Source organism: Ursus arctos, unplaced genomic scaffold (genome assembly GCF_023065955.2).
Source record: "Ursus arctos isolate Adak ecotype North America unplaced genomic scaffold, UrsArc2.0 scaffold_9, whole genome shotgun sequence".
NCBI classification, from domain to species: domain Eukaryota; kingdom Metazoa; phylum Chordata; class Mammalia; order Carnivora; family Ursidae; genus Ursus; species Ursus arctos.
In genome coordinates, this window is record NW_026623111.1 from 38613678 (window position 1) to 38627812 (window position 14135).

Genomic DNA, 14135 nt, shown 5'->3' on the forward strand with positions numbered 1-14135 from the left:
AACCCTAGCAACTCATTATCATGTCATCCCTTAGGTCACAAGTTCCCTAGGCAGTCTTCCTTTTCCCCCTCCACATCAGAATTTTCTTATGTCTGATGTATATATCATGCCCAGGGTTTTAAATTATATTTAAGTGGGAGAAATAGGGAAAAAATACATCTATCCCATTTTCCCAAGTGGAAGTCTGAGATTCACATTTTAAAAAAATTTCAGGAGACAGTCAGTTCCCTGGTATTACTATTATCGCTCAAAAAGTGGTCAGAAGTTTTTCCAGAGGAAAAGATGCTTTTTGCAAAGCCCATTTTCAAGATAAGGTTTGGGTAAGACATTCAAAGCATTATAGATACATTCCAGTACGTATAAGATTGTCATGTAGAAATGAAACAGTCTTGGCGCGCCTGGGTGGCACAGCGGTTAAGCGTCTGCCTTCGGCTTAGGGCGTGATCCCGGTGTTATGGGATGGAGCTCCACATCAGGCTCCTTCGCTATGAGCCTGCTTCTTCCTCTCCCACTCCCCCTGCTTGTGTTCCCTCTCTCTCTGGCTGTCTCTATCTCTGTCAAATAAATAAATAAAATCTTTAAAAAAAAAAAAAGAAACAGTCTTAGCCTCATTAATATAAGTGCCTAATTTCACCATGGGCTTTAAATCAGTCACCATAAGAAGGAAGCCTAGGACTCTTCTCATCTAACAGGTTGTCATTCACAGTGTCTCAGTGCATCTCTTAATCTGACCTCATGCCATCTTTCCTCAACTCGCTAGACTTTCCCAGAATACTCTTTGAAGCTTAGGATCCTCTGAACTGTACTGTTCTTGCTCCTTTCAGAAACCTGTGTTCCTACAAAAACAAAACCCTGGCTGAAAGACTACCAACTGTGGGAAAAGCTAGGACTGAAGATGGCCTTTTTGGAGTTGGTACTAGAAGGAAGATGTCCAGGCCGCACCCTCAGGTAGTGGCTAGATGAATTAGAGCCTTGGAGCCTTAGTTATCCAGTAAGCCTTCAGGAAACCACTGAAACAACTTGGGTAGAGACTGGTCTGGCAAGGGACACGAGGCTGGGTATAGACAATGGAGTTGAGAAAATATATTTATAGTCACCTATAGAAAGGGTAATAGGGATTATGTAAGGTTAAAAAAAAAAAATCTGTGAAGATTGTGGAATTTGCAAGTCAGGGGTACTCAGGCCCTGTGGACATCTTTAGTTTTCTACCAGAGGAGACTGTAACAGTTGTTGGGGACCGGGACATGATTGATTCAAAAGCCATTATTCTCAGCCTTGGCTTTACTATAGAGTCCCTTATGGAGTTTTCTTAAAGTCAGCTGTATTCAGGTGGAATTTTAAACACAATTTGAATTTCAGCAAAAATTCACATTCATGGGGCACCTGGGTGGCACCATCAGTTGGATGACCAACTCTTGGTTTTGGCTCAGGTTATGATCTCAGAGTCTTGAGATCCAGCGTCCCATCAGGCTCTGTGCTCCAGAGTTGGCTTGGAGTTTCTTCCTCTCCTTCTGCCCCTCCCCACTGTGCGTGCTTGCTCTCTGTCCCTCAAATAAATAAATCTTTTTTTTTTTTTTTAAGATTTTATTTATTTATTTGACAGAGATAGAGACAGCCAGCGAGAGAGGGAACACAAGCAGGGGGAGTGGGAGAGGAAGAAGCAGGCTCACAGCAGAGGAGCCTGATGTGGGGCTCGATCCCATAACGCCAGGATCACGCCCTGAGCCGAAGGCAGATGCTTAACCGCTGTGCCACCCAGGCGCCCCTCAAATAAATAAATCTTTAAACACACACACGTGTTTATGTAACCATCAATATAGTAAAGTCACAGAACATTTCCATAACCCCCAAAAGTTTCCTTGTATTTCTTCCCAGTCAATTTTTCCAACTTCAAGCAAATATCTGATCTGCAAATTGGATTTGCATTTTCTGGAACTTAATATAAACGGAGTCTTCAATATGTGCTGTTTTGTATCTGGCACTTAGTTCACTCAGCATAATTTTTAGAGTCCATCCTAATTGTATCAGCAGTTTACTCCTTTTTATTGTTGAGTGGTATTTTATTATACGGATATATCACAGTTTGTTTACTCATTCACCTGCTGATGAAAGTTGGAACCGTGATCGGTTGAGTAGAGTGTTCTATAAATGTCAAGCCGATTCGATTGATGGTGGTGTTTGTCTTCTGTGTCCTTTCTGATTCTCTACCTATTTGTTTTATCAGTTACTGAGAGTGGAGTAGTGTTGAAATATTTAATTGTAGACTTCTTCCCCCAGCTTTCAGTTATGTCAGTTTGTTTCATCTGTTTTGTATATCTCTTTTTGGATATACACAGTTGGAATTCTTATGTTCTCTTCTGAATAAACCCCCTTAAATTGAACTCTATCTTTCATGGTAATCTTTTTTTCTGATGTTGTTATAGACATTCCAGCGCTTTCATGATCGGTTTTATGTGTTGTATCTTTTTCTGTCCTTTTACTTTTAACCTATGTGGTTTTGGTTTTTTTTTAAGATTTTATTTATTTATTTGACAGAAAGAGACAGTGAGAGAGGAAACACAAGCAGAGGTAGTGGGAGAGGGAGAAGGATCCCAGGATCCTGGGATCATGACCTGAGCCAAAGGCAGATGCTTTAACAACTGAGCCACCCAGGTGCCCCTTAACCTATGTTTTTATGTCTAAAATGTGTGTGTGTATGTATGTATTTATATTTAAATTCAGTTCATTAACATATAGCATATTATCAGTTTCAGAGGTAGAGTTCAGTGATTCATCAGTCTTATACCCAGTGCTCATTACATCACGTGCCCTCCTTAATGTCTGTCACCCAGTTACCCCATCCCCCCACCTATCTCCCCTCCAGTAACCTTCAGGTTGTTTCCTATAGTTAAGAGTCTCTTATGGTTTGTCTCCCTCTCTAGTTTCGTCTTGTTTAATTTTTTCCTCCCTTCCCTTATGATATTCTATTTTGTTTCTTAAATTCCACATATGAGTGAGGTCATATGATAATTGTCTTTCTCTGATTGACATATTTTGCTTAGCATAATACCTTCTAGTTCCATCCATGTCCAGCTCTGTGAAAAAAGTTGATGGTATTTTAATAGGAATTGTATTGAATGTATAGATTGCTGTAGGTAGCATAGACATTTTAACAATATTTGTTCTTCCGGGGCACCTGGGTGGCACAGCGGTTAAGCGTCTGCCTTCAGCTCAGGGCGTGATCCCGACATTATGGGAACGAGCCCCACATCAGGCTCTTCTGCTATGAGCCTGCTTCTTCCTCTCCCACTCCCCCTGCTTGTGTTCCCTCTCTCACTGGCTGTCTCTATCTCTGTCAAAAAAATAAATAAAATCTTTAAAAAACAACAACAACAACAATATTTGTTCTTCCAATCCATGAGCATGGAACGTTTTTCCATTTCTTTGTGTCTCCCTCAATTTCTTCCATGAGTGTTCTGTAGCTTTCTGAGTACAGATCCTTTGCCTTTTTGGTTAGGTTTATTCCTAGGTATCTTATTATGGTTTTGGCTGCAATTGTAAATGGGATCGACTCCTTAATTTCTCTTTCTTCTGTCTTATTGTATAGAAATGCAACTGATATCTGTGCAGTTATTTTATATCCTGCCACTTTGCTGAATTGCTGTATGAATTCTAGCAATTTTGGGGTGAAGTCTTCTGGGTTTTCCACATAGATTATCATGTCGTCTGCAAAGAGTGCTGATTCGGATGTCTTTTATTTCTTTTTGTTGTCTCATTGCTGAGGCTAGGACTTCTAGTATTATGTTGAACAGCAGTGGTGATAGTGGACATCCCTGCCATGTTCCTGACCTTAGGGGAAAAGCTCTCAGTTTTTCCACATTGAGAATGATATTCATTGCTTTTTGTATATGGCTTTTATGATGCCAAGTTATGTTCCCTCTATCCCTCCACTGTGAAGGGTTTTAATCAAGAAAGGATGTTGTGCTTTGTCAAATGTGTTTTCTGCATCTATTGAGAGGATCATATCGTTCTTGCCCTTTCTTTTACTTTTTAATTTTTTTTTAAAGATTTATTTTTTATTTATTTAGTTGAGACAGAGCAAGAGAGTGAGCATGAGCAGGGGAGAGGCAGAGGGAGAGGGAGAAGCAGACTCCCTGTTCAGCAGGGAACCCGACCTAGGACTCAATCCCAGGTCTGTGAGATCATGACCTGAGCTGAAGGCAGCCACTTAACAGACTGAGCCGCCCAGGCGTCCCCATATTGGCTAATATTTTGGTGAGAATTTTTACATCCATGTTCTTCAGGGATATTGGTCTGTAATTCTCCTTTTTGGTGGGGTCATTGTCTGGTTTGGGGACCAAGGTAATGCTGGCCTCATGGAAAGAGTTTGGAAGTTTTCCTTCCATTTCTGTTTTTTGAAGCAGCTTCAGAAAAATAGGTATTAATTCTTCTTGAAATGTTTGGTAGAATTCCCCTGGGAAGCCATCTGTCCCTGGACTGTTTGTTAGATTTTTGATTACTGCTGCAATTTCCTTGCTGGTTATGGGTCTGTTCAGGTTTTCTGTTTCTTCCTGTTTCAGTTTTGGTAGTTTACGAATCTCTACGAATGCATCCATTTCTTCCAGACTGCCTAATTTGTTGACACATAGTTGCTCATAATATGTTCTTATAATTGTATTTCTTTGGTGTTGGCTGTGATCTCTCCTCTTTCATTCATGGTTTTATTTGTATGGGCCCTTTCTCTTTTCTTTTTGATAACTCTGGCCAGAGGTTTATCGATCTTATTAATTCTTTCAAAGAACCAGTTCCTAGTTTTGTTCATCTGTTATACTGTTCTTTTGGTTTCTGTTTCATTGATTTCTGCTCTAATCTTTACTAATTCTCTTCTCTTGCTGGGTTTAGGCTTTATTTGATGTTCTTTCTTCAGCTTCTTTAGGTGTAAGGTTAGGTTGTGTATTTGAGTCCTTTCTTGTTTCTTGAGAAAGGCTTGTGTTGCTGTATACTTCCCTGTTAGGACTGCCTTTGCTGCAGCCCAAAAGTTTTGAACAGTTGTATTTTCATTTGTTTCCATGACTTTTTTTTAATTTGTCTTTAATTTCCTGGTTGACCCATTCATTCTTTAGTAGGATGCTCTTTAGCCTCCATGTATTTGAGTTCTTTCCAAATTTCCTCTTGTGATTGAGTTCCAGTTTCAAAGCATTGTTGTCTGAAAATATGCAGGGAATGATCCCAGTCTTTTGGTACCAGTTGAGACCTGATTTGTGACCCAGTGCGTGATCAGTTTTGGAGAATGTTCCATGTGTGCTCAAGAAGAATGTGTATTCTGTTGCTTTAGGATGGAATGCTCTGAATATATTTATGAAGTCCATCTGGTCATTGTGTCATTCAAAGCCCTTGTTTCCTTGTTGATATTCTGCTTAGATGATCTGTCCACTGCAGTGAATGGGGTATTAAAGTCCCCTACTATTATTATATTATTATCGATGTGTTTCTTAAATTTTGTTATTAATTGGTTTATATAATTGGCTGCTCCTATGTTAGGGGCATAAATATTTTCAGTTGTAAGATCTTGTTGTATAGACCCTTTAATTATGATGTAGTGTCCTTCCTCATCTCTTATTACAGTCTTTGGTTTAAAATCGAATTTGTCTGATATAAGGATTGCTACCCTACCTTTCTTTGGTGTCCATTAGCATGATAAATGGTTTTCAACCCCCTTACTTTCAATCTGGAGGTGTCTTTGGGTCTAAATGAGTCTCTTGCAGAAAGGATATCGATAGGTCTTGCTTTTTTATCCAACCTGATAACCTATATCTTTTGATTGGGGCATTTAGCCCATTTACATTCAGAGTAACTATTGAAAGATCTGAATTTAGTGTCATTGTATTACCTGTAAAGTGACTGTTTATGTATATTGTCTCTGTTCCTTTCTGGTCTGTGTTACTTTTGGGCTCTCTCTTTGCCTAAAGGATCCCTTTTAATATTTCTTGTAGGGGCTGGTTTGGTGATCACAAATTCTTTCAGTTTCTGTTTGTCCCAGAAGCTTTTTATCACTCCTATTTTGAATGACATCCTAGCTGGATAAAGTATTTTTGGCTGCATATTTTTCTCATTTAGCACCCTGAATATATCATGCTGGTCCTTTCTGGCCTGCCAGGTGTCTGCTGCTAATCTTATGTTTCTACCCTTGTAGGTTACAGACCTCTTGTCCCAGGCTGCATTCAGGATTTTCTCTTTGTCTCTGAGATTTGCAAGTTTCACTATTACATGTTGGGGTGTTGGGCTATTTTTATTGATTTGAGGGGTTCTCTGTGCCTCCTGGACTTGGATGCCTGTTTCCTTCCCCAGATTAGGAAAGTTCAATGCTATAATTTGCTCTAGTATACCTTCTGTCCTTCTCTCTCTTTCCTCTTTTTCTGGGATCCCAATTATCCTAATATTGTTTTGCTTTATGGTATCACTTATCTCTTGAATTCTCTCCTCATGATCCAGTAGTTGTTTCTCTTTTTCTCAGCTTCTTTATTTCCATCATTTTGTCTTCTCTATCAGTAATTCTCTCTTCTACTTCTTTTATCCTAGCAGTTAGGGCCTCCATTTTTAATTGTATCTCATTAATAGCCTTTTTGATTTTGACTTGATTAGATTTTAATTCTTTTATTTCTCCAGAAAGGGATTCTCTAGTGTCTTCTGTGCTTTTTTCAAGTCCAGCTAGTATCCTTATAATCGTTATTCTGAACTCTAGTTCCGACATCTTACTTATATCCATACTGATTAGGTCCCTGGCAGTCAGTGCTGCCTCTTGTTCTCATTTTTGAGGTGAGTTTTTCTGTCTTGTCATTCTTGCAGGAAGTGGTCGCTTTTCTGTTTGTAGAATTGCAGCAATTCTTTTCTTACATCTCTGGTTGAGTTCACAGGTGTTTAGAATGATTTGGTAGCTACCTATCTGAATTCCTGGGACCAGACAAAACTAAGGTCTCCTATTCCTCTGCCATCTTGGAAAGTCCTCTCTAAAATGTGTTTCTTTTAGCATCCAGCAAGCTCAGTCGGTAGAGCATGAGACTCTTAAAATATGTTTCTTTTAGATACCATGTAGCTCTTTCTTTTTTGTGGGTATGAGCAATCATTACCTTTACATTGGAGTGATTACTATTCATAGTTAATGCAGTTATCAATATGGTTGGTTTAAAATCTGCCGTCTCTCAGTTTTTCTCACTGTCCCTTCAGATCCTTGTTGTTTTCTCCCTCGTCTTTTATTGTTCTGGAATAGCTGAGTACCTTTTAACATTACATTTTATTTTTATTGTTGGCTTATTTTTCATATGTCACTTATTTTTTTGCAAATTTAACTTATTATATTTTCAAGTCATAGGCTTTGCTTAGTTTACAGTGTTTCAGTCTTCCTTTGCTCAGTCTCATGGAACTTCACTTGGTATATGCATAGCACGATATTTAACTAAAGATTCAGGCAGACTGCTCAGCTGAGTTACAGAGGTCTTCTGGAGCAGCTCCCTCTTCTAAGGTACTCTGCTTCTCAAATTCCAACTTTTGTCTTCTCAGCTCAGCAGGATAACTTTGATCTGCTCAGGATCCTCCTCCTTGCTCTACATTCCGAAAAGTATCTCATTCCCCCCGCAAAAAAGCCAGTGTGCTCACAGGGCTCATCATATTTATTTTCCTTTTCTCAGGAATTATAATTCTGTACTGCCTGTTGTCCAATATTTGAAAACTGTTTTGTATATATTTTTTCCAGTTGTATAAGTGTTTACAAGTAGGAAGGTAGCTCCCTTCCCAGTTTTGCCATCATGGCTTAAAGCTCCTGTGGTGGTTTTAATATAAATATCTGAGTTCCATTCTAGGCTAGATTTTCTGGAGGTGGTACTGGGTTTCTATATTCTTCTTTAAAAGCTCCTTGGGATTTTGTTGTACAAGTTTGAGAACCATGGCTCTATAGAGTTTTTGGAGCCAAGCAGAGATCATCTGAGCCCAGCAAGTACTGGGGCCTAATATAAAGTACAGAGATGCTGACATTTGGGACTTTGATCAAATAGAAGGCAAGGAAGATGAGTTGGGAAGGAAGAAGGCTATGTATAAAAAACCTTACTGAAAGGAAGGTAAGAGAGGAATCTCCCCTGTTTGGGAGTTTTGAAGCTAAAGTGTATCCTATCTTCTTTCTCTCATAGAGCAGAAGAAAATAGTGGCCAGACTCATCCATTTTTTTCCTTTCCCACCCACTACTGTGGCAGGCCTTATTGTTACCTATACCATTTAGATTAGTAGACGTGAGGAAGATGGAGTTATGTGGAATAATCCATTTCTGCAGTCTTAAGACCAAGGTTTTTCCTTCAGTCATGTCCTCCCTGAACTAATGGAGGTTGAGAGAGAATAGGGTGACCTGATTCTGCCTCTGATCCAGCTCTCCCTCTTTCCTTCCCCATCTCTATTCTCTTCACCTCCCGAATTATTTGTTAGATAATCAGGTCAACGTAATATTTTTTATTTACATTGTGTGTAGCCATTCATGGACATTTGAAGAAACTAAAATTGTTGCCCTTTTAGAGGTGACTTAGCCAAACCAAATAAACAGGGAATGATGAATGTGTCCTCTAGGAGATCTGAACTTAAAACATTAAGGAACAGGGGTGCCTGGGTGGCTCAGCCATTAAGCGTCTGCCTATGGCTCAGGTCATGATCGCAGGGTCCTGGTATTGAGCCCTGCATCGGGCTCCCTGCTCCACGGGAAGCCTGCTTCTTTGTCTCACACTTGCCTTGCTTGTGTTCCCTTTCTCGCTGTCTCTCTCTCTCAAATAAAATATTTTTTAAAAATAAATAAAAATAAAATGTTAAGGAACAACCACAATAATAAAATTCATTTGTAGTCCTATTTTGGCTTAAAAATTAATGTAAATTTTCCGTTTTATTCTTTCATGTATCAGTATTTGTTTTATAACTGTTTTAACTTACAGAATTGACATTCCAGAAGAATGTACCATCTTTAACCTGTGTTTTCATACATATCTTGATATGCCCTTAGATTTATAACTTCTCTACTTGGTGAAGCACAACAGGAGAAGCTGTTTTGTTTTTAATGTTTTCTTTCCAAGTCTTAAGTTACACTTGTAGGTGATATAGGACTTTGAGGTACAGCCAGCAGATACTTGATACGTGTTTACGTGAATGGTTTTTTGAAGGGAGAGTATGTTTCAAATTCTGGTCAACAATGTGGTAGTCAGCCATTTTCATTTCTAGAATATGGCCCAGGCTAGTTGGCTGTAGTGAAATAGAATCCTGCAATGCTTTTCTCTTCTTTTCTCTTCTGGTATTGTGGATTCCTAGCTGGCATAGTTAAAACACTGTCATGAAGGATAGTTGCAGTCCTCTGAATAAGGACTTGGTTATTTAGGACTTACCAGTTATCTTGTTTTGTTTCGTTAGCCCAAAAATATTCTTTATTCCTTGCATTTCTGTAGAGCGAGTTTTCGTGAATACAGATGTACTGGTGGCCTAGTCATTAGTGTAATATAAAACACTTGTTTCGCTTACACTTAGTTACTACTAAAAACATTGATTTTTCTTTGCCATTCTGCAGTACCTTCTCCAGGCAAATTCCGCTCCCCTGCAGCACCATCTCCTTTGGCTCTCCGGCAACCAGTAAAAGCATTTAGTAACCATGGCTCTGGTTCTCCTGGTAGCCAAGAAACAACACAGCTCACACAGACCACCTCCTCACCTGGGCTTCCCATGGTTCAGAACACAGTCCCAGCAAATCCTCCCAACAATATCAACAGCACTACTCTAACCAGACCTGCAGGGACAACCGCAATGAGAAGTGGCTTGCCCAGACCCAGTGCCCCTTCTGCTGGGGGTATACCAGTGCCTCGCAGCAAACTTGCACAGCCTGTTCGCAGGTAAGTGACAGATGTTCTGTTTCAACAATCTTGAGCATCGGAAAGTGGGTACTTTGGAATTACATTCATCACTGCATGTGGTAGCAAACCTAGAGAGTCCTAATGGGTTCCCATTAGAGTCTTAGCAGAATTAGAATAAAACGTTACTTTGTTGTTTTAAAGAAATCGTCACTTAAGACACTAGGTTTCATTCCACTTTGGTCAGCTAAAATTCCTAATGCCTAACCTGATTAGGCATCTGTGAGAACTCCTAGAAAAAATTGTTAGAACCACTCCATTTGGTTGTGATATTTGTTCATTTTGAATATGTTATTCGGTAAAGGTAAGGAAGCATATTAGATAGAACCTAGAGTGATATTTAAGATAAAACTTATAGCTACCAAATCTGAGTATAATCTAGGAGGGTGGTTTTCAAACTTTGATACAATTCAGAATCTTCTGTAGAATTTATGTAAATGTAGAGGTCTAAGTTTTACCCCCAGAGAGTAGATCTAGTATGAAGGCCAAAATCTGTCGGTAATTATTTTGTTTATCTGTTGAATCAGGTGATTCTGAGGCCAGCCAGGCTGGGAACCATGCATCTGTGTAATTGTAGTATCTGCCTTTCAGGAATGTGATTACATCACCATCAGAAATCTTAGGAGTCCAAACATAATTAAACTTTAAATATTTATTTGCATGGGAAAAAATGGCTTTCATCTTATAAGCATTTAAAATGAATTACCCATATCATTCATTCTAAGATAAATGTATTACATTTCTGAATTCAGTAGTAGAGTACAACAGCTTTTTGCTGTACACTGTGCTAAATAACTTATTACATGTACCTTATTGAATTTTTACGGTAACATTAAACATTATAATAACAAACATTAAACTGTTATTATCCCTATTTTTCAGAGGAGAATATTGAAATTTGATGAGGTTAAGTAATTTGCCTAAGACTACACAACTCAAGGCTTTCAGTTCTATGTCTGATTTAAAAGTCCCTTTAAGCACTACGTCATTTTGCTCTCTAAGTGATGGTGACATTAAGTCTCTGCTGTCACATTCATCACTCTGCCGCCCTCAGATTAATTAATTAAAATGTTGGTGATCCATGCTGTTGGAAGAGATGAGACAGTCTTTTCCTTTCTTTTACTATAGTAGCTGTGTTAACAAAAAGATGTTAGTGAAGTCACCTGGAAAGTTGGAAATGCCAAGTGTGGAACAATTGTGCTAATAGGCTGTTTTGAGCTTTGATCTCAGTAGTCCCCTGGAACAGCCTTCATTGGATCAGAATGCCACCTGCAAAGTAATTAATATATGTGGGAGATAGTATGGTAATGTTTCATAAGCCTTACAAATCACTTTATAAAATTGCTTTATTTCAGATCCTTGCCAGCTCCTAAAACCTATGGTAGCATGAAAGATGACAGTTGGAAAGATGGCTGTTATTGACCAGCAAAGATGAGAATGCAGAGTTCCACAGCTTCATGGATACCCCTTCACCAGGCTAAAAGACAACTTTTATATGCAGACTGTTCAGATAAGACTCTTGGGATTTATAGATCCCAGCCCTCTCTGTCTTAATTAGCACAAACTGACAGAGATGATCAAGCAGCACTTTAATGACATTTAACATCAGATGTGTTTGGTAATCATACAATCACTCTCCGTGGAATCACATTTAGTTTTTTTTAATAGAAACTAAGTTGATTTTTTAATATTTGACAGAGGCCAATATCTGGGCAAAAAACTAACAGATGCCAAAGAGAAATGCCCATTTGTAAATGAGAGAATACCTTTGTGCACAAGAAAATGGTGAATTCAAGCTATCCAAAACTTTACATTCAACCTAATTTACTGTATAAATAGCATCAATAAATATTTGTGTTAATGAGAGCTAATATTCTGACTAATTATCTAAAATGTTTCACTAGTGTTTCACTAGTACTCCAAGAAACTAAATTGAGATGGAAGGGAAGATGGGGATGGAAAGAAATCTAGCCTAGAGATTTCAAACATGATACCTAAATTCGTGAGAATTCTGTAAATTATTTTTTGCAGATTCATCAGAAAAATTGTCATTTTGTTTAATCTTAAGTTTTGGATGTAGCTCACCTGTTACCACCACCAGATAACGTTACACCGTGCGTCCACCGTGTTGCGTTGACACATCGGACTTCTGCATGTTTGTTTTGATTGCCAAAAGGGCTTACTATCAGTTGTACAATCTTTCTAAACTTTATAGCTCCTGGCTCAGGAAAGATAGCCTTTGCTATTGAAGCCACCTTCTTCACATGCTATTATATCTGTTACAGAACTAAGAGATGGTGTTTTTATTAGCAGGTTTCCATGATCGGAAAGAGCAAGTAGTATGTGTCTTTATTCTTGGTATAACTAACACCGCCTCAGTGCTTACAACCTGGAACAAAACCATGCCATGAGAGAGAGGGGGGGAAAAATCTATGCACTTAACTTACAAAATCTCTGGTAATGACAGTTGTATTGTTATTATTAATTGACACAACAGTCTATTATGTGGTAGGAAGATATAGCCTGCTGAATCCTACTTAAGTTGATCCACTTTAAACTAGGTAACTGTGTAAAACCTCCTTTGAAAATACTGTCCCTTTTGACTTGGATTCTGCCTTACGTTAATTTTTACATTTTTGGTAAAAAAATGAAACCCACTACATATGACTCTAACCTGTTAAATACTTGCTCTCTAGTGGCCCTTGTGTATATCCTGGAAATCACTTTTTTTCGGTTTTATTAGACAATTACCAGACTAAAACTTTCTTCAGTGGGCTTCTCATTTTTCATGGTGAGGTCTGTTTTAAAATACTTAATTTGAATGGCTTTGAAATATTGGCAATCAGGTTACCTAAAGGATTTTAAGAGATTTGAACGTAAGTTCATTTCCTGTTAGTCAAAGACATTCTGTAAGTTGGCAAAAGAAATTGAGAGACAAATGAAAGACTTTGATATTCAGGATAGCATCGAAGTTGATAGGTTGAGAGAACGATAAAAATTTTAAAACCAAGACCCCCATTCTGCCGTGACAACCATGGTATCTTTTATTAGCTTGACCAGTAGGGAGTCATTCAGTTAGCACATCCAGCTGGAGATTTAAACTGCCAGTGCTAATGTATTTTGATGTATAATGCAAGGAAGAAATTTCATCCTTGAATTTGAGGATGATGAGTGTGGGTCAGGGAAGGGTGGCGTCAGAATTCGACATGATGATGAACTAAAAAATGTTGCTTTTCAGAGGAAGATAAAGCATCTGCTTTGGGTGGGGGGTATCTCATGTAAAAATCTAAATAAAAGAACTAGCCACTGTCTCTTTTTAAAACCATATGTACACAAAACAAAATAGGTCTCAGTTTCAGTGCAACGTTGCAAAAGAAAAATATGCTGCAATCTAATAATTACAAGGAATTTTAACTCTATTTGAAACACCCATTACATTAAGTTAGATTATCTGTTTCAAAAGGAGTATTCAGGTTATTTAACTTTGTTTTTAAATGGCTGCATCAGAAAAAAAATGTCTATTTTTTTTTTAATTAAAATACTTCATCACTTGTTAAAAACGTATTTGGATCTGAGTTGGGTAAAGCATTATTTTACCTGCTGTTATACTACCACAGACTATTGGCTTTTAGGTTCCTAAAGAGAAAAATTGCCTTTTTACTAGAAGGCCTTTGTGTATTGCCAATTTTTCTGTTTGGGAAAATCTAAGGATTCACTGTGGTTAGTCTTACAGAAGAAATGTGGATTTGATAAACTAGTGCCTATGATTTTAACTTATGTTTGATATATAGTAGTAAGGGTTTTAATGAATGTTGATTATTTTTCTGTGCCAACAGCCCAGAATTGTCACTTATATGTAAGCAGAAAGCTATGAGCTCTGCTTCCAAAGTTATTTAATTTTCTCAGTGTTTGAATGTTATTTTTTTGTAAGTGTGTTAATAAAAGTGTAAAAATTGGAAAAAATATAAATATTCTTAACTCAAGCATTTGCTGGATCATTTTTCTACAGAACCTGTTTGTATAATATAAAACACTCTGAAGAGTTGACTTTTTTCAGTTTTCATGCCCTGGAAATCACATTTTGTACAACTGGGGACCATTCATAATTGTCAGACTTTTTAAAATTATCTCAATACATCACTTTTATAAAAGAGTTTTTTTGAAAGGAAATTAGATACATGTGTCCCCAGACATTTGTATAACTCTAGTATGATCTAGACTATGTATGTTTGA

At 38.0% G+C, this 14135-nt stretch overlaps 1 protein-coding gene across 2 annotated transcripts in view; it reads left to right on the top strand.

Annotated features, from left to right (window-relative positions):
- The window catches only part of SLAIN2 (SLAIN motif family member 2), a 78084-nt gene extending 64199 nt beyond the window's left edge, over positions 1-13885 (top strand). For both annotated transcript variants that reach the window (XM_026508850.4, XM_026508851.4), the window contains 2 exons: positions 9566-9884; positions 11258-13885. In XM_026508850.4, the coding sequence (XP_026364635.1) occupies positions 9566-9884; positions 11258-11324 (386 nt within the window). In that variant the 3' untranslated portion in view covers positions 11325-13885. The remainder of the gene's footprint in view (positions 1-9565; positions 9885-11257) is intronic.
- The last annotated feature ends 250 nt before the right edge of the window (positions 13886-14135 follow it).